Consider the following 24,857-nt stretch of genomic DNA (forward strand, 5'->3'; position numbering starts at 1 on the left):
GCTGTACTGCTGTTCCCGTGCTCTCGCTGCGGCTGGCGCCCCCTCCCTCCCTCCATATATATATATATCTATCTATAGCCCCCTCTTCCACCTGCATGCGTGTGCGTTCCCTTTCTCTGGCGTGTTGTACTCGGAGTGGCGCACGCGTGGGTGTGTGTGTGTGTGTGTACATTCCTTCAGAAACAGCCATCGCCGTCCGCACACGTGCACAGTCGCACACAGCGCGTGCGCTCACACCTCCCACCTCCCACCTCACACCTCCCCCCCCCTCTCTCTCCCCTGACACTTCTCTTTTATTGGGGGAGGGAGAAGGGGCGAGGCGTGTTGCGGCATCATCCGGGGAGTACACGGAAACTGAGGTAGCTGGTGCGCAGCTATGGGCAACGATTTGTCGACCATGTCGGGTGGGGGCCGCAACCTGGAGGTCTGGAGTGAAGCACGCGCCAGACGCGTCGAGAGCGAGCTGCCGATCCCGCGCACCGTCCCTCTCGGTCATGGGGACGATCTCGTGCCGCCGGCGCTGCTCCTGGACGTCGAGATGCGCTCGGCCGCAGACGACGCAAGCAGCACCTCCTCGTTTCGGTCTGCCGTCACGGCGTCGACCTACTCCACTCAGCACTCGGCGACTTCAAAGGCAAACCAAAGCCCGGACCGACAGCCCCGGAGGCGTAGCATGTCGACGAGTGATATGGCCACTGCGACAGCCTTGCTGGAAGCCGCGGCGCCGTCACCGCAGCAGCAGCAGCGACAACTGCAGAAGCGCACGCAGTACTCCATGTACGCTCGGCAGATGCGGCGACGCGGCCGTGACGGGGGCAGGCACGGGTTGCAGCATCACAACAGCGGCGTGGACTTCATGATCGCCAACGAGTTCTTCAACTGCAGCGACAGCACCCTTGGCAGTGAGGCGGATCTCGCTCACAGCAGCAGCAGCAGCAGCAGCGGCAGCGATGAGGATGAGGATGACGCAGGAAGGGTGCACCACCGATGCGGCATGGCACCAAGGCAGCCCACCTTGCCGTTCGACTCCGGCCGCTGCCCGACCGGCAATGGGCTCTCCGCCCATCCCCCACGGCGTGAGCGGAAGGTGTTGGATGGAGCGCAGGCCCTCATCTCGACTCCTATGGCGCCTGCCGCCACCTCTGCCGCGTCGTCACCGCACGCGAGGTCGAGCAGCGCGGGCAGGGCAGAGATGCCGACAATGAAAGCCGTCTCCGGCGTGGACGGCAGTACGGATCCCCTGCCAGCTCTCACCAGCAGCCGCGACAGCAAGTCCTCGGCGGCGAGTGGGACGAAAGGCAGCGCCACGCAGCGGGGCTCGCCTGACTCCGCCGCTGCGGTTCTCAGCTCGCACGAGGAAACAAGCTGCAAGGCGGGCAAGAGACAGACGAGCAAGCGGAGAAGTTACCCCGGGGGGCTGTTGGAGCTGAGGCGTCCGCATCGCACCCGCAGCTCGGCGGCAGCGCCGCGAGCGCCGTCCGCGACAGCCGGAGCGGCGACCACCGTGATCGGTGTAGAGGCGCCAGTGTCGGGGATAAAGCTCTCCACCACGAAGGAGTCGCTGCACGCCGAAGCGAAGCGGTGGCACACCAGTGGCGACCGTAGCGGCAGCGCGACGCCGGTTCTGTCGAATGTGAAGCGTGGAGGCCAATGCGACGTTTTCATGCGCGTGTCGTCTTCACCAACGCAGCAGCATCATGCCACCGGCAAGGGTGACAGAGGTAGACCTGGCGCGAACAGCAGTGCCGGCCCGCCTCGCTCGTCGGAGTCCCCGACGCACCATCACAGCCATCAAGTGCATCATCATCATCATCACTGCGGTGGGGACGATGGCAGCAATACCGTTCCAGAAATGGTGCTGCCCCGCCTTGTAGATACAAAGTATCACCATCGCCAACCCAGGCACGACCGCAGCCTCGGTGGCAAGCTCGACCTGCACGACGAGAGCCCCAACGACTTCTTCGCCTCGACGCAGCGGAGCGGGCAGTACCGCATGCTTTACGGAATGGACAGCGCAAGTGAGAGCTCAACCGCCTCCATGCGCGAGGCGGTGTGCATGGCCACCGGCGGCGGTGGGGCGGCGGCGCACTCCTTCGGCAGCCTCTTCGCCGGCTCGCAGGCCGCTTCGCTATACTCGGCGTCGTCGTCGCCCGGGCAAGCGTGGACAGGTGACTACGCTGACGGCGGAGTGATGGAACTAACCGCCGCGGTGGATCACCACGCGCTGGACGTGCAGAAACCCTACGACGGTGGCGGCGGCGGTGGCACGCGTGAAGCCAGTCGGCATCACCCTAGGGCTGGACTGCTCTGCAGCGGAAGCGGCGCGGCCTGCGTGAACAACCCAGGCGCCCTGAACGCGACCTCGCAACCGCAGCAGGCGGATCTTCAGCGCAACATGGAGATGCACTTCCAGCGGAGGACCTACACGTCGAAGTCGCCCAGCCTCGTCACCGGCCACCAAGCCGTCTCTGCGGGGCTGGGGAAGAGCCAAGGTACCCGACACTCGCTGATATCTGCGCTGTCGGCCGGTGCGCCGTGCCGCGACGGAGACGGTCACGCCAGCGTGAGCAGTTGTAGCAGCGGGAATCGCAGTATCAGCCCCGACGTAAGTGTCAGAGAGCTCGTGCGGTCGTCTCGGGTGAAGCCGCCAGCGAAGGCGGTGTCGCCGCCTCTCCTGCCACAGCCACCCCCGCCACAGACGGCGATGAAGCGGACTAAGACACATAGCTTCCGAGGACACGGTGCTGGAGCTGGACACACAAACTTGTCCGCCACCGAAGGCGCGGCGGCGTCCGCGGTGTCACCGAAGAGGTACAGCAGCTGCGCTGGCAGGCGACATCATCACGGCAACGGTAGCAGCAACGGTGGCGACGCTCTGCACGCAACGGCGAGTGTCCTCACCTCGGTACAAGGCAGCGGCAGTGCATTGCGGCCGACGCGAGCAGACAGCAAGGACCTCATTCTCCGGCCCGACCGCACCGCCTCTGCACGCCGTCACCGCAGCGGTGGTGGCGATGAAAACGCGCCGGAAGTCAGTGGCCGTCGTCAGCGGCGCCCGCAGAACCGAAAACTCTCCTCCAGGGCACATTTTGGCTCGTTCAGTTTTAGCAGTGACAGCTTCCTGTACGGCAGGGTGCGTGGGCGTCTGACGAAAGCGGCGGCAGCCGCAGTGGCTGCAAACTCGAATAGCATCGAGCGTCGGGGTCACGCGTCGGGATGTGGAAGCAGCGGCGGCACGCAGGCACACGCGCGTCACCACGTTCACAGTGAAGTCGACTCGGTTGCGCTGGGGGCCTCCCCATCAGCATCATCGCGCAAGGGCGAGGGTGAGGGTCGCCATCGCAGCAGAAACACGCAATACCATCATAAGCGCGAAGTGCGTTGTCGGCGCTATCTCAGCAGCGGGTGCGGCAACGAGAGTGAGATAGGCAGCGTGGTGGCTGACTTGGACGACCTCCTCAGCGCCGATGACAGGGCCCCCTCTGGCAACCTGACGGCGCTTTACCCGCGCTCCGCCTCATCATCGTTGTCGCTAGCGCCATCGTCCCGAAACAGCAGCACCAACGGCAGCTGCATCAGCAGCGGCTCCGTTCGCGCGCTGCGCAAGAGGGCCGCGAAAGCGCGGGACCTGTCGATCAGCTCGTCGGTCGACTCCGAGGCGAGCGGCCGCCTTCATCCACAGAGGACACGGCCACCGCCACTCCAACAGCAGCAACAGCAGCAGTATGGGGCAGCTGGTGTGACGGCAACGGCGTCGTCAATGTACCACCTGCCCCTCGTGAGGACGTCAAACAGCAGCGGTGGAGCTGTGGCCGCTAACGGAAGTGCGAGCAGTGCCGTGACTGGTGGAACGCGCGGCATGAAGCTGCCATCCTTTAAGCCGAGCATGGGCATGGACATCCGAAACAGCCCTGACGCGAACAGCGACCGCCCAGCGAGCATCAACTATGTTCTTCAGCCGCTGCGAATCCCGGCGGCGAACGGCTCGGCAACGATGGCGGCGGCGTCACCAGAGATCCACGGCGTAGCCAAGAGCCACAACACATCCTCTGGCAGTGGCGGCGGTGCGCACCCGCCACAAATGCCGCCAACAAGCTCGCCTCGACTCGCCTGCAGCAAGAGAGACGGTGGCACCGACTCCTTGATGGTGTCCTTCCTGGACGCCAACGGCCGTGGCGGCGGTTGTAGTGGTGTTGCTGCGTCGTCCTCCGCGGCGTCGCTGTTGGCAGGGCCATCCCGTGACTCGAGCACGAAGCGACGTCGCCCCACGACTCAGAGCTTCACGCCGTGGTCTGTGGACATGAGTCGTTTCAAGGCGCTGCAAGAGGCGCAAGAGCCGCCGAGTTAGCGAGAGGTCTACACGCTGCGACGGGGCGAAGAGGGGAGGGGAGCTCACACGTCGGAGCCCTTTGCAGCCATCACAGCGTTGCGGGTGTTTGATTGGCTGCGTGGAGAGAGAAAAAGTCCCCTGGGAAGCGGTGCCCGGGCACACATAGGCAACCACATATGTGTATACATAAATCTATATATGTATGTATATATATGTATATATGTGTTTATATATGTGTTTATATATGTATATATGTATGGTTATATGCTTATATAATTTATGTTCTCGTTGTTATATTCATTGTCGCCGTTTCTCTTCTTCTTTTGGCCATGCACTGCCATCTGGATTTCATGGCCGGTGTGCGGGTTGCCGCTACAACGGACGTGGGTGCCTGTGTATCTGTGTGTACTTTAATCCCCCACCACCCCCTTTACATGTACGTCGATGATGGACTGTGCCTGCGTGAATGCGTCCAGATCCAGAATAACGATGTAGAGGAGGATGTGGACTCCATCAACGGGCCTCGCTTGCTCGCTCGCTCCCTCTCCCTCTCTCTCTCTCTCGTGCGGATTCCACAAACAGATGCACACAGAGAGACACGCACACACACACACGCACACGTGCGCGTGCACTCGTGTGCGCTAAAACCTTTTTCTAAGGAGGTACAGAGCCAAGACGAATATTTTGAGCAGCACCAAAGAATGCCAGCGACGCAGATACACACGTACGCATGTGTGTGTGTGTGTGTGTGTGTGTGGAGAGAGGGAGAGCGGGTCAGTCTGAGGATGCGGTGTGCTACTTCTCTTGCTTGGTTCTTGCGGTATGGGGGCACGAGAGAAAGGGGGTGGGGCACAGTGCCGCCGTTCATCACCGCTGCTGTTGCGCACGACGCGTCATCGCATGTGGGCACATGTTGTTGCCTGTTTCTTTGTGAGTGAGGTGTACGTGAGCACCTAGAAGAGAGAAGGAGAGGTGCATCATCATCTTCTGCTGCTGTCTGCCAAGCAACCGCGCATGAACAGCCACTGACACAGGCGTGCGCCTCGACGTCTGCACGCGACGTCCACATCATGCCTTGCTTCGTCACTCCTCACTACTCCTCCCAAACACCCTTTTGACGTCATACTTTCTCGCTCTTCGGGCGGCCCTCCTCCTCTGCAAGGAGCAAGCTTGAACGCAAGTGTGCGAAAGGGAAAACTCTGTGCCTGTGTCTGTGTCTGTGGAAGCTGTCCCCACACATTCCCAGCAGAGCCCCCCACCCTCGGCTGCCCTACGACTGGATCCACGAACGTCACCCACAGTAAGCCCCCCCTCTCCTCCTCCTCCTCCCCTCTCTCTCTTCCCCCACCCCCTCTGCTATTCAGCAGTTTGCGTCAGCACGCCTACCGCGCGCGTCTCATGCCTGCCGGTGCGAACTCGCGAACGCCGGCGACGGACTTCGTCCAGGACTACGCGGCGAAGCGGCAGGCCCAGATGGAGCGGGCACGGCAGCTGCGTGAGGACCGCCTTCAGCAGCAGCAGCAGCGTCAGCCGTCCCCCAAAAAAAGCGGCGGCGGTGGCGGAACTGCCTACAACTCCTCCCCGGCATACACGGCGGTGCCCTCCCCCAGTAGCGGCGGTACAACAACGGCGGCGCCGACTTCGCGTCAGCCCCCACCGCCGTCGCTCCACGTGCCGCGCTCCAGCCACGTCACCCCCGGTCACGGTAGCGCCACCAGCGGCTCCTCGCCTGGGAAGTGCGGGGATGGATGTGTTCTCTACGTCAAAGAACAGGACTTCAAGCAGGCCACGCAGGCCGGCATCATCACTCCCGACCAGGCGCGACAGCTGTGGGCAATGCTGTCGAACCAGATCATCCGCGTGTGCTCACCGTCAGCGCACGCAAACGCCGTTTCTGTGAGCAGCCTGCTGGCGCTGTCGAACAACTCCTGCAACTCCTCTGGGCGGGCAGCGGGCGGCCCTCAGTCGGCCGGCGGCAGTGAGTTCGGCGCCAGCATTTCATTGGAGTCGCTGCGGACCAGCATCGCGTACTTCAAGCGGGAGCAGCAACGGCTGCACCAGCAGGGCGGTGGCGGTGCAGCCGGCGCAGCCCCCGGTTCTACCCCCCAGGGTCACCACCCGCTGTCCTCCTCGCCGCCAGCACTCAGTAACACAGCGGGGCAGCCCTTGTCGCAGTCGCGTGGCGCGTCCCAACGTCAGCTGCAGTACGACGGCACCGACAGCAATGACACCGAGCAGCGAACACTTGGCGCACCGATGCCGCTGCGCGGTGGCGGTGGCGGTGGCGGGGGTCGTCCAGCTTGGAACTCAGATGTGGAGGTGCATCACGAGGACAACTTCGACGACAAACGTAGCAGCGGCGCGGCGGCGCTCAAGAAGCCGCGGACGGGGAGGACTAACACGGTGCGGCCGGCTGCCAAAGGTCCCGCCGCACCGCTGTCGCCGGCTTCTGGTGCTAGTGGTGTTTTCGGCACCTCTGCCCAAGGCGGCGGCTACGGCAACCACGGCGAAGAGGCAGGCAACAACGTGTACATGCCGCCGCAGCCCTCCTCCGGCGTGCCTCGAGGCGCCAAGACTGGTGGCTCAGCTGCTACTGGTCGGCGCCTCCCTGCAAGCCGTCCGACAGCGCCACCGCCCTCATCGGGCGCACCCGTGAACCTGGATGAAGTGCCCGTCGGCGGCGGCGGCGGTGGCGGCATGAATGACTGGGCCAACGCCTACCCACCAGGTATGGTGCCACCGACGAGCATCAGTGGCAACGATGCCATCGCTGCCGAGGCGGCGGCGGCAGCGCAGGAGCCAATGCAAGAGTGCCGCACCTGTGGCCGCGGATTTCGTATATCGGTGGTTGTGCGGCACGAGGCCCTGTGCCGCAATCAGGCAAACAAACCACGGAAGGTCTTCAATATGCGCGAGCAGCGACTGGACGGTGTCGAGGGGATCAAGGAGGTACAGCGGACCGTGGCACGGAGCGGTGGTGTTGGCGGCGGTCGCGGTGTTGGTGGCGGTGGCGGACGCGGCGGTGGCGGCGACGCAGCAGCAGCAGGGGCGGCCAAGGGCAAGCTCCCCAAGTGGAAGGTTCAGCACGAACAGTTCCAGGCTGCGATGCGAGCGGTTCGCCAGCAAAAGGAGGCTGGAGGCGGCTTCGGCTCCGGGCGGCTGGCACCGCCGCCTGCCCCGATTCCGGAGGAGTACGACGATCGCGTCCCGTGCCCTCATTGTGGACGTAAGTTCGCCCAGGAGGTGGCGGCACGGCACATTCCAAAGTGTGCGACGACCATTGCGAAGCCCAAGGGCATTCGCCCGATTCGCCGATGACGAAGTGGGAAGAAGAAAGGCGTTGGCAAAACGAAAGTCCCGTGAAGGACGACTAGAAACCCCACCCGGCTGCCTCCAGCACGCCTAACAGGTGTGTACATGTGTGTTTGTGTGTGTGTGTGTGTGTGTGTGTATTGGGGGGGATATCATCTGGTGTTTAGGTGCGTGCATGTCATTGTCTCTCTCCCTCCCCCCTTCTTCCCCCTTTCCCTCTCTGTAAGTGTGTACGTTTGGGGGAGGGGGAGGGTGCGCACTAGAAGCATGGCGGGGATGTCACACAGAGGAGGGGGAGGAGGAGATGGCTGGATGAAGAGAGATGGTCGCCGTCGTTGCCCTCCTGCGCTTGTGGGCACTGTGCTCCCTCTCGCGCTCGCGCTCTCGCACCCCTCCCCTCCCCCCATGTCCGTCTCCGCGGTATGCATTCGACATGCATATCCGTACCACTTGCTCGTTGGCGTTGTTGCTGCGGGGTGGCTGTTGTTTTTAAGGCCCTTTTCGCCGCGTTAGATATTGCCGTCTTCCTCCTTGTGTACGTGTGTTGGCACTTGAACTGTCTCCGCCGCCGCACTGCTTCACGCGGCATAACGATGTCCGGGCGGGCGGGCGGGCGGGCGGGGGGAGGAGGCATGGAGGATGGGAAGTGCGCGCTCTCCCGTATGTCGCCTCCTGCCCCCATGCGTGTGCGCGCAGAGGCATCCGCGGCATGTTTCCAGGTTTCTGCGGCACCACCGCGTTCACTCCGGTAGCGCGCCGGGCTCCTCCCCTTCCCCCATCCCATCCCATCCTCTCTCTGGCATCCACGCGCACACCCGCAGACATGCACACAGCCCATTGCACTACGCTAATGCCTATGCACATGTGTGCCGTTCTCTGTCGCTCCCTCCCTCCCTCCCTCCCTCCCTCACTCTGCACCTTCTCCTCCTCCCCAACGCTCACGCATACAAACAACTTACACACACGTACGCTGGCGTCCCTGCCCCATCGCTTCCCCGCGCTGTCCCGTGATCGTAGCCGTCGCCGCAGACATCGTCGTGGCGGACTGTCGTGGTACTCAGTAGTGTTGCTTGTACTGCTGCTCCCTCTCTCTCTCTTAGGCACAGAGAATAACTCATGTTTCTCTCCACACACACACATACCATCCTTTATCTTCACCCCCGAGTACTATGCTCCGGCGCTCTCCGGTTCCGCGTCGCTACCGCACAGCATGGCGTGAGCTGCTCCACCCGCTCCCGGTGTGGGCTCGCAAGCAGCAGTGGCTAAAGCGTGATACCGTCGAGGTGAACGAGGCCATCCTGCGTGAGCCCTATTACCGCATCAAAACCTTCGCGCAGCCCGCTGCCTTTGTGCCCCCTCGCGTGAGCGAGGGCGCCACCCACGAGCCAGACACGCAGCAGAGCAGCCGCTATGGCGTGGATCGTCAGCTGCGCGGACCGCGTCGCGCAGTGTCGCCGGAGCGCCTGCAGGAGCTGCGTGAGCAGCTGCAGTTTGTTGGGTCTGTTGGGCCTAAAGTTCCGCCGGCGGCAGAAGCAGGGCCGGCGTACCAAGACGAGTATGGGACTCGCCTGCGCCCGCGCTACCCACAGTCGTGGGATACAGTGCCTCCACACCAGCCCTCGCGCTCTGAGATTTGAGCGTGCGGGAGTGTCCGCCGCCTCTGCGCTTCGGCGGCGGTGGCTGATGCGTTGTGGTGGTGGAGGGTGCGAGTGTGCAGCGGACTTGTGCGTGCGTGTACGTGTGTGTCTCCCTCGTATTTCCTCCCCCTCTGTGTGTGCGTGTGTGTGTGTCTGGTGGCGGGGGGAGGGGGGGATCCGTCACACTTCTCCCCGCGTCAGCGAGAACGAAGAGCAGTGTCAAAGACTGCACTGGTAAGAGGGCTGCCAGCGCGCCTGCTGAGTGGAGCGGCGGCGCGTGCGCGACGTCGGCAGTGACAGCCGGCGCAACACGCGGCAAGGGGAAAGAAATGATGTGGGGGTGCACGGTGGTGCCGCTCTCGTGTGTCGCCCGTATGGGCGCCAGATCTGTCTGCCTGCCTGCACCCCCACCCCCACCCCCTCCCGTGTGCGGTGCGCTCGCACGAACGCGCCTCGACGGTGATGACTACGTCTCTCCTTCCCCCCCCCCAAACGCCTCTTCCTCTCCTCCTCCTGTCTTTCCGCTCGATGGGCGTCATGACCCCATCCTTAACACACACACACACACGATGCATACCTGCCCCCCCCCTGACGCGTGGCGAGAGGTACGCCCTACCTCCCCACCCCCTCCACCCCCGCCGCCATTCACAGCGCCTCCCATCTCCGCCAGCCGTCCCCCCCCCTCCCCCTGCCTTTTGATATACACACGTGGAGCGCGGCGGAGAGGCGAGGGCTCTGGACGAGACGTGCACCTGAGCCAGCAAGAGCCTGCATGTGTGTGTGGTGTGAGAAAGAGGAGGAAGCGGTCGTGAGAGCGCCGAGTTTGACGAGGGGGAGGGTCCTCTGCACGCTCACGTGGTTCGTGTTGCGCGCACAGACACACAGACAGCCTCCCCCCCCCCTCCCTCCCATACATACATACATACATACACACACTCTGCCCTACACACGTCTCGCCATCGCTTCGCATGTCTTTGGGGCGGTCTCTCTCCCTCTGCTTATCGCTTTTCCGTACCTCTCTCTCTATTCAATGTCGCTGTCCACGTTCTCCGTCCGCGATATCGTGGCCACTCCCGATGACGCCGATGCGCTGCAGACCACCCTGGAAGAGCTGTACCGACGCCGCCGCGCGAAGCGGCAGGAGGAGCGAGGGTGGAAGCGGTGGGAGCAGAGCCAGCTCTTAGACGAAGACGCGGACAGGTGGGGCACCGCGCAGGAGCTCGCCTATCGCCGTGCGGTGCTCAACACGTGGACGCAGAAGTACCCAAAGTTGCAAGAGGCCATGATATCTTTGGCGACCGCGTCGTCATCGAACACCGCAGCCACCGCCCCAGCAGTAGCCACTGCGGCGGCGTTCTCCGTCGCTGAAGCAGTTCGTCCATCGTACCCGACGCTGTGGCGGATACCGGCGGGCACCATTCCGGCAGACTTTTACATGCACAACGCGGCCATGGAAGTGTCGCAGCTGCTGTCGACGCCGCAGCGTCAGCACGCGACCACCGAGGCAGTGAAAGACTACAGCGCTCACTCGTGTCTGGTACGCGTCCGGTGGGAGCCGGTGCGGGTGGCAGACCTGTTGACTGAGCCGCCGCCGTCGGCAGCCGCGTCGTTGTCGCCGCTCTCGCAGCATCCGTGTGGCGCCATCAGCCACGCACAGCTTCAGCCGCAGCGCGTGTTGGCGCGGTGGCCCCAAGGCAAGACGGCATCCGCCAAGATGGCTGCGGTTCTGCGCTCCATCGGTATCGAGGAGCGCAAGCGTGAGCAGTGGAACGAGCACTTGCGCCGGCAGCAGGATGAGAGGGAAGCGCCCCCGCACCGGCTGCGCGATCGAGTGTGGGACCGTCATTCCGCAGCATCAGTGAAGCTTTGCGGCAACCTGGCGAGTAGCGCAGACGGCGCCGAACCTGCCACCGAGGCGGCCGCGGTGGACGAGTCCTACTCTGCAGTTACGGAGGTGAGTGCTGGTGGAGTCGTAGAAGACGGCGGCAGTGGCGGCGGCAGCGCTGCCGATGCTTCTGAGAGCGCCTTGGGCCACGAGCTGTACTGGCCGGCACACATCACCCGCACACGAGCGCTCTTCACCGGTGCGGCATGTCTGCAGGACACCTTCCACGGCCTCGGTCAGCTGCAGCGGTATGAGCGGTTTGAGCCGGTCCTCGCCTTGGCGCTGGCAAGTCCACTGCGCATCGTTGTCGATGTGGTCTACACCGTTGATGAAACCAGTGAGGCCTTTGGTCTGTCCATCGACCCCGTCGTTCATGTCGACGCGATGACGTCTTCGGACGCGCGCAAGAGGGTGGCAACGATGCGAGACAGCGATGCAGTGCGGAGCATCAGCGTGGGTAGTGGATCCGGCAGCAGCGCAAGCGGGCATGGGATCGTGGCTAATCGCCGCGGCACCCTCTCGCCATCTGAGATATCCTCCTCCATGGCGGAGGACCAGTACCCTCTGCTTCTGCCCTCGTCACTGCCGCCGGTGCTGTCCGACCTCAACTACGCCTTCACGGCAGCACCGACGGCTGCTGGTGGTGCTGGCGGCGCCAGTGCAGACAGTCGTCGCGCCGCCTCCCAGATGACGTCCTTCACAGACGCCCCCACCGCCACCAGCACGGCAGTGCTGCGCCGCAGCACCCTGTCCACCAGCCCGCTGTCCCTCTACACCATTCTGGCGGGCCCTGCGAGCCAAACACACTCGATCGTGCTGCTACGCCCCACCCCGGAAGTCGTGTGCGCCGCCCGCGCACGCGCCTTACAGGAGCTGGAGCAGCGGTGGTTGCGGCTTCGTCAGGCCCTCGTTGACCGACTCACCACACGCGAAGAGCAAGCGCCGACTGCGGTTTTAGCGCGGCCCCCAACGCCGTCGCCTGCAGATCTGCTTGCCGTGGAGCTGCCGGACCCCGACACGTATGCCAGCCCGTTTATCGACCGCAGTGCGCGGCATGGCGAGGGGCTTCCTGCGGTGCCGGCCGGTGCCGAGTCGCTGACGGAAGAGGAGATGCAGCGCCAGACGCGGCTGCCGCAGCTGCAGGGTGGACATCTGCCACGGCGACCGATCACGTATCCGGTTGGTGGCCCCCACGGCGTGAACCGAAGGCTGCTGCAGCTGTCCGCTTCGTCGCTGCAGACGACGCTGGCGGACCCCGGCCTGCGCACGCGCCCACTGCCGAGCAGCGTGAGGCGACCTTCGCATGGTAGCGGTGCACAAGACGGCGGGGCGTCGGCGAAAGCAGCGGCACCGTGGTCCGTATCCACACCGCCGACGTCGCCACACCCTCCACAGCAGTCTCCGTGCACGCCTCCGCAGTCACACATCCGGCGCACGGATCGGGGCGCCTCGAGCACAGATAATGTCACAAGCTCCTCCACTGACGATGATGACAGGTCCGCCGGTCTCATCCGTGGCTCAGAGCGGGCCTCTACCGCTACCACGCCACGCGGCGATGCCGGGATTCCGCGGACACCGCAGTTGGTACGCTCCCCAGTAGACCCAATCTCCCTCTGCTCGCCGGCTTCGTGTGAGGGGCTCGAGGTGCCATGCACCGATGGGTCATCCTCCGGCCTGGACGGGTTGCACAGCGCACTCCTCTCGGAGGGTCGGCGAGCGGCGACAGAGAAGAGTCCCACTACCTTGGCCGCTGTGCGCGCCAGCAAGGAGTGGCTGCGGGTCGGCGAGTCCACGGCCCGGGCGCCGCAACAACCAGTCACCATGCCACGAGCGCATCTATCTGCCCTCACCCTTGAAGCATCCTCGCATGTGTCAGCGGACGCATGGCGGCTGGCGAACGACACCGACCGCGTTGGCAGTGTCTCAGCCCCTGGTTCTCCAAGGAAGGCGTCGCCATCGTCAACATCCCTGCCGTCCCGGCGCCACCGCCACAACGGCGGCTCTCCGATGGACGCTGACACGGCCACGCAGTTGACCCACGACGACGGCGATAGTCCGCGGCATCGCACATGCAGCGGGATGGAGCGGTACTCGGCCATCTTGTCTGTCTCTGCACAATCCGTGCCGGACTCCCAGCCGATGTCGGCGCTGCGGGAAGTGAGCGTGACGTCGTACCTCTCGTGGGATGTGCGCGACACGACGAACGACACCGCGAGCCGACATAGCAACACCGGCGACGGTGATGGACGAGTAGCGCCGTTCTCTGGTGGGAGTGGGGCAGCGCCGCCGACCTACTTGCCACTCCCTTCGCAGCCCAACAAGAATGAAGCACTTAACATGCCCAATCTAAGCACCCCTGACATCGCCGCCACGCTGGCCACGCCCTACTCCACGGTGTCGAGTCCCTCCTCCCCGCCACCACACGCGGCATCGCCCATTCTTCGAACGAAATTTGTCACTCTTGCCGCAGCACAGCCGCACGCCGGCGATCACAGCCAGTCGCCATCGAGCGTACGTTACCCCATTCTCCAGAAACCCCCAGCACCCCTGTGTCACGCAGATGCGGCCTGCCCTGTTCTCACCCACACATCGCGGCCAGGGAAAAAGGTTTTAGGAGGCTGCACGAAAAACGAAACGACACTCAGCGCAGTGCCTGCGCGTAGCGATCCCCGCACGGAGGCCCGTACGTCACCACAAGTGACGCGTTCAACTGCCTTGGAGTCCTCCAGCTCGGGCGACGATGCCCCTGCTCTCAGGGGAACAGCGACGTACTCGTCCTATATCCAGGCAGGCCCTTCCCTATCTATCGCTGGCGCCCACGGAACGTCCGCAGCTGGGCGAGCTGGCGCCGCTGCCTTGTCGTCGCCTCAGGCGCCACACGCGGCAGCACGCGAGTTGCGTCGCGCCTCCGCCTCGACGTCCGGCACCCGCCCCGTCTCCTCGTCTACGTTTCTCAGCGATACGCGTCGCCTGCAGCTGCGCAACTTGGAGCAGCCGCAGCGGGAGCCGAGGCGTCATGTGTCACCGCCGCCGCCGTGCTCCTTGTCCGCGTCGGCAGAGGCACGGGCACGTGTGCACCCGGGATCGTCGTCACCGAGGCAGAATGATGACGTCGCTGCCTCGGGCACGGATCTCCACCACACTCGCGGTGCTGCTCCTGGGACATCGCCACGTAAGATAGCGGTGGTTGTGGAGGTGGGCCCCCAGCAGCGTCCTCGCCTCAGTGAACGCGGTTCAGCAGGCGCCACTTGTCACGACACCGCCCGGCATCACGAACACGCCTCTCCTCTCCAGACCGGCACCGATGCGGTGGAAGCAACGACAGCTTCAGCGAGCCATCGAGTGGGCCATGGCGGCAGCGGCGACACTAGTGGCGCCGTGGAAAGTGAAGGCAGTCCTCTGCCGCGCCGTCCGCCGTCGCTCGCAACAGGGGCGAACAACGACGCACATGAACCGGCGTCACGCCCAATGTCAGAGAAGTCAGCGGCGTCGAAATCTATTGCTTCATGTGGGGTGACGTCACAGCCGCCATCGCGGCACACGGACGGCGCTGGCGCCACGGGTCTCGCCAGCGGTGAGCCAAGACCGTCGCATTGGCCCCAAGCGAGTGCCAGCAGTCGCATGCTTCACAGACGCCCGTCTCCTAGAGCACCCAAGATGGCAGCCGCCCCTCCGATCGATGCCAACGCAGAGGACTCACCGCAGCGACATGTGAAATGGCAGCGGCGCCATCAGCGCGCCGACTCTGTGTCTGTAGCGGTGTTGTGCAGCGAGCACTCCGTATCCGTCGACCGCGAAGTGGAGCTGCCGGAACAGCCGATGCGCCTGCCGGAGGTGCCAACTCCACGCTCACCTCAGTGGTCTCAGCAGCAGCAGCCATACCTTGTCACTGTCAACGCGTCCGCCGCAAAGTCTGTTCGCTCCGGCGAGCCGGCCACGGGTCTTCACAGCCTCGACGAGCTCATGCACTCGGGGAGGGAGGGCTTGCTCGAGGCACATCAAAGGGCCACGCACGCGATACGAAGCTGCAAAGCCAGCGCGGACGTTCGTTCATCGTACCAGCAGGCCCACCCGCATCACCGCTCGCCTGCTGAGGCGGCGCGAAAGGGTTCAGCATCCTCCCCCTCCTCCGTGGCATCCGCGTCGTCGTCGTCTTTGCCACTGCCGAAAAGCCGGGGTCCGGCGCAGCGCCCATCGCAGCGTGTGGGAAGCGCGGGCAGCGAACAATCGGATGCGGTGGCGCCGAGGGCGCTATCGACCGCATACATGCGCCACGCCACCCCTCCGGCGGCCGCTACGTCACCGAACTCTTCCCCCTCCTCTGTAAACTTTAGCTCGCGCATGCCCTCCGCGGCGCAGGAGCCGCGTGGCACATCGCCTACTCCCCATCCGAGCGGTCGCTCCTCGCGAAGCGGCCGCGGCCGCGCCGGAGAGCTGCTGGCTCCTCGCCCCCACCGCAGCAGATCCTCCTCACAGCACGACCGTCAATCTTACAATCGCGCCGTCAGGGCCTCACCGTCGCCGTCATCCACTACGCACAGGCACAGGGTCCTCGTGCGCCGCGTGGTGCGTCGGCGCCGCAGCGAGGTTTTCGTGGAAGAGGGCGGCACGTTGGTGTACCGTTCCCCAGTGGCGACGCCACACACCTCCTAAGCAGCAGCAGCAGCAGTGGGAGAGGCACCTCAGCGCCGACACTGCCGTCCTCGCCGCGGGACACAAGAGCTGCGAGAGCTCGCAAAATACCCAGGCGGCACTCCCGCACCTAGAAGCGCTGGCGCGGCGGTGGAGGTGCAACGCGCAGCATGGGCAGAGGCCACCGCGACCGCTGCCCGAATCTCATAGATTATATGCTTGTCTCTCCTACCTCTCCATCACCTCGACGTCATCTTCTGCCGATGTCCTTTGCGCTCCGCCTCCGAACCCCCCCCCCACCGGCCTTCACATGCATGCGCGACATGGGCGTGTATTGCGGCATGTCGCCGCCTCCTGAGTGGTGTGAGCCGGGAGAGGGGGGAGGGGGGGGGCGGTGGCGCAGACGTCGGAAACCCCATCCATCACGCGATGGCCAAAGCCAAGCACCACCGACGAAGATAACCGAAATCGACTCTTGTGTTCCCGGTGGGCGGCCTACACGCAACCACACGACTACGGGGGCTGCACCACACACACACACATACACACACCGCCGGCAGCTACAATGGACGCGCCGTGTCATGTGCAGCGGGCGATGAGGATCGTGAGAAGGGTCCCCCGGCGACGGTGGCATCAGAGGCGGGCCAAACCAAATCAATCGCGCGAGCCGCTCCGAAAAAACGCTTCCATGCACGCGACATGCCTGGTGCCCCCCCCCCTCACCATCACCACCACCACCACCCCCTCCCGCGCCTCTCTGGCGGTCCACTGTCACCTTCTACGACAGGCCTTCGCTCGAGTACATCTCTCTCGCCTACCCCCCTCCCCTCCCTCAAGGTGAACAGCAGAAACCGTAGCAGCTGAGTGACGCACATCATCGTCGGGCAGTACCTCACCGCACACGCGCAACACCTACATCAAGACATTAGCCCCTTTGCCGACCTTACCGCCAGCACCACTACGTTACGGAGCACACCCGAAGGTGCGCCCTCCACCCATCCCCTCCTCCTCCTCCCCTTCCATCACTCACTAGCCCACACACGAGCAGCCATGCAGCGCGTAAGCCTGGCCGCAGTGGCCGTATCGGTGTCCTCCTCACCTTCTCCTTCGGCAGCGGTTCTTCTGACACCGTCGCGCGGCTTCCGCAAGGAGCTGTTCGAGGGACCCCTCGACCTAAAACCGGGTGAGCGCAACGCCCGCAAGGGTCCGCCGGTGGCCCACAGCCTCCCGGTCTACAAGACGACGCACAAGCTACACAATTCCGTCCGCTGGAAGAACGCGAACCTCGTGACGAACGTCGCCGGTGGCCAGGACTACCGCCTGCGCGAGACTCAAGGCGAGGGCACCTTCGATGAAACGGGCATGTACCGTGACTGGCTTTATGGCGATGAACGGCGCTACGCCAACTACATTGGCCTGACCCTTGGTGCGCTCGCCATCACGCTTTTCTGGTACACGATGCGCGTGATCGGCACAGAGACGTGGGACATCCCAACCCCGGTGCTGGCCTCGCAGCGCAAGCGGCTCGCCAAGGCTGACGCGGAAGGCAGCGGCGATGCCGCGGTAGAAGTGTTGGCGCTCCCGACGGAGAAGGAGATTCGCCAAGATGCGCTGGCGATGTTGAAGCGGCCGACAACGTTGTCCAAGAGCAGCTAAGTCGGCGTCACAGGGGAAGGGGTGGGCGATAGGTGCGGCCACCGAGGAGAGGGACCGACAGAGGACATGGCGAAGGTCACGGCAATATCGCCGCTTCTGCGTGCGTGTGTGCGTGACAGCGAAGACGCCTCCGCGCCGTCCCTTTTTCTCGACCCGCTCAAAAACAAAAAAGACATTTAACGCGGAAAGGTATGGAGAAGTGGAACGTGTTCGCGGTGCGGTAGTATGCGTGGCATCGCGCACCTCCACGAGGCATGCGTGCGCCGTCTTTTCCTGCGCGGCTGTTCGTACGTTGCAAGGGGGAAGTACGCACCGGACCTGGACCACGTCGACAAGGACGTTGGTGGCCCGTGATGCACTGGAGGGCTGACGTAACCGTGAGTAGTATGTGTGTGTGTGTGTGTGTGTGTGCGGTGTGGTGCTGTGCTGTGCTGTCGTCGCTTGGTTCTCGCCCTCCCCGTCGTTCTCTCGGCCTTTGTTCGACTCGTACGCGTGACCGCCACTCTCTCGCAACACACCCACACACAAGCAGGCAGACCAACGACAGATTACAGACTGAGCACCCGTATCACTCGCGCCGTGACTGTGGGTGCCGTTGTCTCGCTCGTCACGATCACCGCTGCAATCCCCAACGCCAGTGCGCCACCACCACCACCGCCGCCCCTTTCTTCCTCCTCGGCCCTTTCTTTTTCTATTGCGCCTTACTCGTCCTGTAGCAGACCCCTCGCCCCTCCCTCCGCCGATACGCGCGGACGGGGGCGTGCATCACGACGGAGGGGGTGCTCGGGCACCCCCCTGATGTGCCTGCGAAGAGGGTTCGTAAAGGTGCGCCACGCAAGCATGTGCGACAGAGTAGGCGAAGCAGCGAAGATGGAGAGACAGAGGAAAGGGAGAAGGTGTTCTGAGCCGCGAGCGCATGCGCGCCCTTATCCTCAGCGGGCTTGGCTCCCCTCCTCCTTCGATTTGCTGCTGCTGCTGCTGTGTCATGGCTGTACCCGTCACCTCTTCCAGTGGATGAGTCGATCTACTCGCATCCATGTCTCTGCCACCACCACCGCCATCACCCCTTCCTCCCTCCCTCCCTCTCGTTGTCACATGCCACAGTCGTCGCCGTGTTACCTCCCGTAGCCGCCCCGCGCCCAACACATATCGCACAAAAGCAACGCCTCGTTCGAAATACCGTAACAATAGAAGGACCGATAAGACCTCTCGGAAAACGGGGGGGAGACGGGGAGGAGGCAGGCCGCACGCAACGTAGCGGGTGACTCGCCTACCTGCCCATCCGTGTCCGTGTGACACACACACACACACACACACGCCCACACGCAGTCAACACGTGCCCTGCGTAGCGCGCTATTGGGCACTCTGCAGCTTAATCTTAAAAGGGTGGACGGCATGAACCACCACAGCGTGGCGGGAGAGGATGGCAGCACCGGTGCGGACGCCGCCGCCGCCGTCGTGCCGGTGAACGAAACACTGCTGTACCACCAGACCTTGATCCCCACGCAGAATGTCACCCACGCCATCGAGGGCTCCTTCACGCTGCCGGACGCGAATGATCTCGCTCTGATTCGTCACAACGTGCTCGAGCTGTGGCGACTTTACGCGGAGAACGCCAACGGCGGCGTAGAGTGTGTTTGCCGCACCCCGTTGATGTCGCCCGTGTACGCTGCGGTGGCGGTGCCGACAAGCGCCTCGTCGATGGCGAAGGCCGGTGGCGCAAGCAGCGCCTCGTCGCTGGGCGGAAATATGGCCGCCGTACTCGACGACGCGACCACCACAGCGCACCGCAGTGGGATACACTACCTCGCCGTCACGAGTGAGACGGGCTACGTGACACTGCTGCGGTACCAGCTGGACGAGCCGCCGGTGCCGACGCGGCTGTCCTATGGTGACGACAGCGACGAGGGCAACGAAGGTGTTGGTGGGAACAGTGGCGCTAGCGGCGGTGCCACGATGCTCGTGACCACGTCCTTGAAGGGCCGCTTCATCAAGGTGAGCGAGGTGTGCCTGGGCCGGAGCGGGGCGCGGCTGACCGTCCCTGGTGCCCGCATGGCGGTCGACCCCGCCGGCACGGCGCTCCTGATTACTGCGCTCATGCGCACCAAGACGCTCGTGCCCATCACCGTCAACGAGACCTGGGATCCGGTCAAGAGCGTCAACGTCGGGCAAGACGACGACGATGACGCGGAAAGCGACGCTGACGGAGATGACGAAGACGAAGAAGGTGACGACAACGATGCTGGCGAGCACCAGCGCCGCGTCCCAGTGACGGGTCGCGAGCTTCGTGCTGCTCGGCGCCGGCGGTCGGCCAAAGCACGGCGGGCCAACGGCGTCATCAACCTCGGCACGCCAATCGAGATGCAGCGCCAGACCGTCCTGTACTCTGTCTGCGCCCTTGATGGCTACCTCGACCACGCCGTGTTCGCCGTGCTCGAGGAGGAGGTGATCGAAGCACGCGGCGCCGCCGCTGCGTCCGCCAGTAACCCCGCGAACGCCGCAGCTGCCGCAGCCGAGGCGAGCGGTGGCACCTTCCTCAAGAGCAGCGGAGGCCCGAACGCGGTTGTTCAGCGCCACAAGCACTTTGTGCTCTACGCCTACGTGCCGAGCCTGAAGCAGGTGCAGCGGACGCAGCTCGTGCACGTCCCAGCGACGGCGCACCGGCTCATCGCTGTCCCGGCCGCGCCGTACGGCCCAGGCGGCGTTCTTGTCTGCACGGACACAGAGCTGATCTGGTACGATGTGTCCGCCACGCAGCAGCAGAACTCCGCTGCGGCGGCGAATGGCCGCGTGGGCGTGTTCAAGTGCACCTACGCCTTTCCGCGCCGCCTCGACTGCACGGAGATCCTGTACGACCCCTCCATCATTCAGCACACGCTGACCTGCTTCGGTCGCCGCTTCTTCATGCTGCTGCAAGACGAGCAGGGTGACGTGTACCGTGTCTTCTTGGAGGCCGGTGATGTGCAGCGCGCCTACGAGGCGCTTCGGACGCGCGAGTTGGCGCAGGCAAACCCAGAGTTCTTCCTGCAGCAGCAGCAGCAGCAAGTGGCGAACGGCGGTGTTGCGCCGGCTCCGACGCTGCCGCCCGTTCCGAACCCGCTGTCGGTGCACTACTTCGACACGCTGCCGCCATCGTCGGCCATGGCACTCTTCCGGCGCGGCTTTCTCTTCATGGGCAGTGAGGCAGGCCCGCTGCATGGGCTGTACAAAGTCAAGAGCAACGGCTACACGGCGGATCGCGAGTACATCGTGAAGCGCGTGCGGCGGGAGCGGGCGCTGCCGATGGCGCTGCAGATGCCGTCGTCAAACAAGGCGGAGAAGGCGAAGGCAGAGGGGGTGGAGGGCGGTGCTGTGAAGGAGGGCGACGGCGCCGATCGCAAGCGCCCGCGCGCTTCGGAGGCCGCCGGCGCGGCTGTCAAGCCAGAGCCGCAGGATCCGACGGCGCCGGCGACAAGCAGCGGCAGCGCCGCGTCGCCCACGCTGCCACGTATCAAGAAGGAGCAGACAGATGGCGACGGAGACGACATGGCGTCGGCTGCAGCTAGCGCCGCCGCCATGCGGCCACCAGCCCCCTCCACAGCCACGGCGCCGGCTTTCAAGACTCCAATGGAGGTGCGCGTCATCAAGGTCTACCAGCCACACCGCCGTCCTCAGCACGTCGTCCAGCTACAGAGCTTTCCGAACACGCCGGCTATTACCAGCTTCACCTCCCACCTCACCGCCTCCACCTCCGCCGCGGCGATGGCGTCGGACGGCACCGACCACCTCACCGGTTTTGGTGGTGGGCCGCCGCCGGTGCCTGCGCCGGAGCAGTCGAGTGAGCAGCCGGAGATCTACTTCAGCTACGTCGGCGGGCGTGGTGGCGAGAGCGTGCTCGTGCAGGCTCGCTACGGCTACGCCGCGAAGCTAGAGGGCCGCCAGATGCTCCCGACCGTCTTCAGCTTCGTCATTCCTCTGCCTTCTGCGCTGTCGATGCAGTCCCTGGCGCGCCAGCAGCAGGCTGCCATCGAAGCAGCCGCGGCTGCAGCCGTCACGCGAAGGGCTGACGAGGAGACGCTTAGAGGCACTGGTGGTGCGGCGCGTCAGCACGCGCAGCGCTTGAAGGCGCTTCGCCAGCTCGCCGCGACCGTCAGCGGCGCTCGCGACCAGGTTTGCACCGACCGTGTGCTGCTGTGCACGCGCCAGGGCACGACGGTGTACCGCATCGGTAGCACGGTTGAGCAGGACACCAGCTCGTCTTTCATCACCGCAGAGCGGACGCTCGCCGCGACGACGCTGCAGTACGGCTGCGGCTACGTGCAGGTTACCCCCCGTGGAATCAACGTGCTGAGCTGCGTCGACACCGCCGCGGGTGGTGGGGGTCGACTTGACGCAGCCGGCAGAAGAGTGCACGGCAGCGGCGATGGCGCAGGGGCGTCATCGGTCGTGCCAGCGAGCTGGACGCATCCGCACGGCAGCACCGTCCTCGCTGCCGCGGTGACCCCGACGACGGTGCTTCTGTCGTTCCATCAGCGCGGCGGCATCGCCAGCTTCGACTTTGGCCTGGCAGGCACGGAGCTTCAGCAACGCGACGTCCTTCCCACCTTCCCGCTGGCGCCCGTTGTGGCCCTGCTGCAGCCGCCGGCAAGCGCCGTATCAACAGCCCTCCAGCGCGAACTGCAGGCGCTCTTGTGGAACTCGAGTGCCGCGTCGCCAAGCTCGGCAGCGGCCGCTGCGGCCGCCTCGGCCGCCGCTGCGGCGGCTGCGGCTCAGACGGAGCAGCTCGCGGCCATCGCGACGGTGAACCAGGAGGTATACCTTGTCCACCCCCGCAAGCTGCGCGAGCCTCTAGAGAAGATCACGTGCCGTCGCAGCGGCAGCCCGGACGGCGGCGCGTCGTCGGCAGCCGAGGTGACGATCACCTCTCTTCTTCTGACCTACCTCGGCGACACGCGAGGGGGCAGTGACGCGGCGGCGGCGCTGATCGGTGGCGCGGGCCCGCGCGGCGGCAGAGGCGGCAACCGGGCGCGTGGCGGGATGGCGGCGGTGGCAGGGCGGCGGCAGCTATTCCTGTTTGTCGGCCACAGTGACGGTATGGTAACGCGGTGCGAGCTGAACCCGTCGTCCGCGAAGGTGACAGCGACGGCGGAGCTGTGGTGTGGCTCCCGCCCGTGCCAGGTCGTCGCGGGCGATGGCGAGAGCTTCTGCTACGTCGTCTCCGGCGAGCGGACGTGGCGGTGCGAGATGCAGGAGAGGACGGTCAGGATGGCGCCGTACAGCTTTCCCACGCGCCCGACGTCGTTTGCGCGGTTCGTGCTGCCGTCGCGGGTCAGCGCTGCGGCCGCGAACGGCAGCGACGCGGCGGCCTCTGGGACGCAGGACAGCGCGAATGTGGAGGACGAGAACCCTCTTGCCGTGGTCGAGTCCATCACCCTCGTTCCCCGCGAGCAGCAGCAGGAGGTGGTCATCGCCGTGCAGAACCGCGAGTTGGCCCTCTACGTGTCCAATATCGGCGCCGGTGGTGGTGGCGCTGGTGGAGGCGGCGGCGGTGGCCCCGGCTCGGGCGGTGTTGAGTACAGCTTCCAGCACCATCCGCTGCCGCTGGCGGGTCGCCGGCTCCTGCAGCACCCAACACGGCCAGCGTACCTCATTCTCTGCGGTGTCGAGCACCGCAGCCATGGCCGGCAGGAGGTGGAGCGGCACCGCGCCGAGGATCGAGCCTTCCTCACGGCTCGCATGGCGGACACCACGCAGGCCGAGGACCGCGGTGCACTCTACGCCGAGGGACTATACGGCGGCATCCCGTACACGGCGCCACAGCGCTCCCTTGGACGTCCGAACGCATACCACAGCACGCTGCAGCTCTACCACCGGGATGCCCAGCGCCTGCTGCCGCCCATCCACTTCGAGCCCAACGAAGCGATCACCTCCGTTGCCGTCGGGAGCTTCTTCAAGGAGTTTGGTCGCGAGCCGGTCGTCGTTGTCGGCACGGCATCTTCGTACACGCACGGAGCTGGCTGTGGCACCGCCGCGGCGTGGCGGCATGGCTTCCTGCGCACATTCCGCTGTGCCAGCGGCAGCGCTGGCGGTGGTGGCGCTGATGTGTTGCTGAGGCTGGAGCTGCTACACAGCACGTACCTGCGGCCGGATGAGACCGGCGGCGGCGGCGGCAGCAGCGGCAGCGGCAAGGATCGTCGCTCCGGTCCCAACAGCAGTCCTGTTGCCGCTGGCGGCGGAGGCAACGGCGTGGGTGAGGATGCGAAGCCCGACTACCCCTCCGCGCTGTGCATCTGCGAGCCGGTGGGCATTCTGCTTGTCGGCATGGGCGCGGCACAGGGGCTGCGCATCTACTCGTGGGGCAAGGAGCACCTCCTGCGCCGCCGCCACCTCACCAATACGCCCGGCCAGCGCATCACCGCCATCGACTACGTCTTCGCGTCACCGCCGGGCAGCCGGAACCTGAACGCGCGGAACGTATCTTTCTTTGCTGCCGACCTCTACCAGTGCCCGTACGGGGACGCCGAAGGCATGCGGATGGCGCGGGAGAAGCAGCTGCTTATCATCTGCGGCACCGTGAACGCCTCCGTGTTCATTGCCGCGCTGCAGCCTGGGCACCCCGCCCCCTCGGCTGCGCGTGGTGCAGCAGGAGCGACGACCGCCGCCACGCCATCGTTTCTACTGCAGATCATGACCGACAGCGTACCGCGGCACATCACGAGTGTTGTTGCTGTGGACGAGCGCACCATCGCCGCGTCGGACCGCTTTGGCACCGTCGTGTTCTTGCGCATCCCTGAGACCACGCGCACACAATTCGCGCAGCCCGTTCACCAGCTGCAGGAGGCGGAGCTCCTCGCCGAGGAGACGTACCTGCGCACCAAGCAGACGTTCCGCGAGGTAGCGCGGCACCACGTCGGCGAGCTCGTGACAGCACTGCATGTGCAGCCGTACGACCCCTCGCAAGGCACCGACGCGGCTCTTGCAACGAATATTGTGTACTACAGCACTGCACTCGGCAGCATTGGCGCGTACGTGCCACTGCTCTCGGAGGAGGATGGCGCTCTGGCGGCCTACCTGCAGCCGCTCCTGCACTCGCATATGCGCCCGCTCCTCGGCCCGCCCCCTCCATTGCCGCCGGCGTCGCACCTGTCGCACCACGTGGTGGACGGCGACGTTGCGCAGTTGCTGCGCGGCGGCGCCACCACGCCGTTCTCTGCAGCCGCGAAGGACGAAATTGCCGACGAGCTGGAGCGGCAAGTCAAGATTGAAGCGGCACGTCGCAATGTCTTGGGGCTGCCGAGGCGCACGCTGCCCTCCCTGACGGAGCTGATTGCGAAGCAGCGCGCGCTACTCACCCTACCGCTATAGGGCAGACGGTGACAACGCACAACGAACAACTATATATATATATGGAAGAGAGGGAGGGAGA

At 64.9% G+C, this 24,857-nt stretch overlaps 6 protein-coding genes across 6 annotated transcripts; all 6 read left to right on the forward strand.

Moving 5' to 3' along the window:
* Nucleotides 1-376: 376 nt before the first annotated feature.
* LMXM_05_0840 (hypothetical protein, unknown function) lies at nt 377-4,348 on the forward strand (the record flags this gene model as incomplete). The annotated part of the gene is made up of 1 exon (XM_003871925.1): nt 377-4,348. The coding sequence occupies one exon, from the start codon at nt 377-379 to the stop codon at nt 4,346-4,348; it is 3,972 nt and encodes a 1,323-aa protein (XP_003871974.1).
* Nucleotides 4,349-5,728: 1,380 nt separating this feature from the next.
* LMXM_05_0850 (conserved hypothetical protein) lies at nt 5,729-7,648 on the forward strand (the record flags this gene model as incomplete). The annotated part of the gene is made up of 1 exon (XM_003871926.1): nt 5,729-7,648. One exon carries the CDS (start codon nt 5,729-5,731, stop codon nt 7,646-7,648), a length of 1,920 nt encoding a protein of 639 aa, XP_003871975.1.
* Nucleotides 7,649-8,811: 1,163 nt separating this feature from the next.
* Nucleotides 8,812-9,279, forward strand: LMXM_05_0860 (conserved hypothetical protein; the record flags this gene model as incomplete). The annotated part of the gene is made up of 1 exon (XM_003871927.1): nt 8,812-9,279. The coding sequence occupies one exon, from the start codon at nt 8,812-8,814 to the stop codon at nt 9,277-9,279; it is 468 nt and encodes a 155-aa protein (XP_003871976.1).
* Nucleotides 9,280-10,051: 772 nt separating this feature from the next.
* On the forward strand, nt 10,052-15,817 carry LMXM_05_0870 (conserved hypothetical protein; the record flags this gene model as incomplete). Its single annotated transcript, XM_003871928.1, has 1 exon — nt 10,052-15,817. The coding sequence occupies one exon, from the start codon at nt 10,052-10,054 to the stop codon at nt 15,815-15,817; it is 5,766 nt and encodes a 1,921-aa protein (XP_003871977.1).
* Nucleotides 15,818-16,846: 1,029 nt separating this feature from the next.
* Nucleotides 16,847-17,452, forward strand: LMXM_05_0880 (conserved hypothetical protein; the record flags this gene model as incomplete). Its single annotated transcript, XM_003871929.1, has 1 exon — nt 16,847-17,452. One exon carries the CDS (start codon nt 16,847-16,849, stop codon nt 17,450-17,452), a length of 606 nt encoding a protein of 201 aa, XP_003871978.1.
* Nucleotides 17,453-18,847: 1,395 nt separating this feature from the next.
* Nucleotides 18,848-24,796, forward strand: LMXM_05_0890 (conserved hypothetical protein; the record flags this gene model as incomplete). Its single annotated transcript, XM_003871930.1, has 1 exon — nt 18,848-24,796. The coding sequence occupies one exon, from the start codon at nt 18,848-18,850 to the stop codon at nt 24,794-24,796; it is 5,949 nt and encodes a 1,982-aa protein (XP_003871979.1).
* Nucleotides 24,797-24,857: the final 61 nt, after the last annotated feature.

Source organism: Leishmania mexicana, chromosome 5 (assembly GCF_000234665.1).
Source record: "Leishmania mexicana MHOM/GT/2001/U1103 complete genome, chromosome 5".
NCBI lineage: Eukaryota > Euglenozoa > Kinetoplastea > Trypanosomatida > Trypanosomatidae > Leishmania > Leishmania mexicana.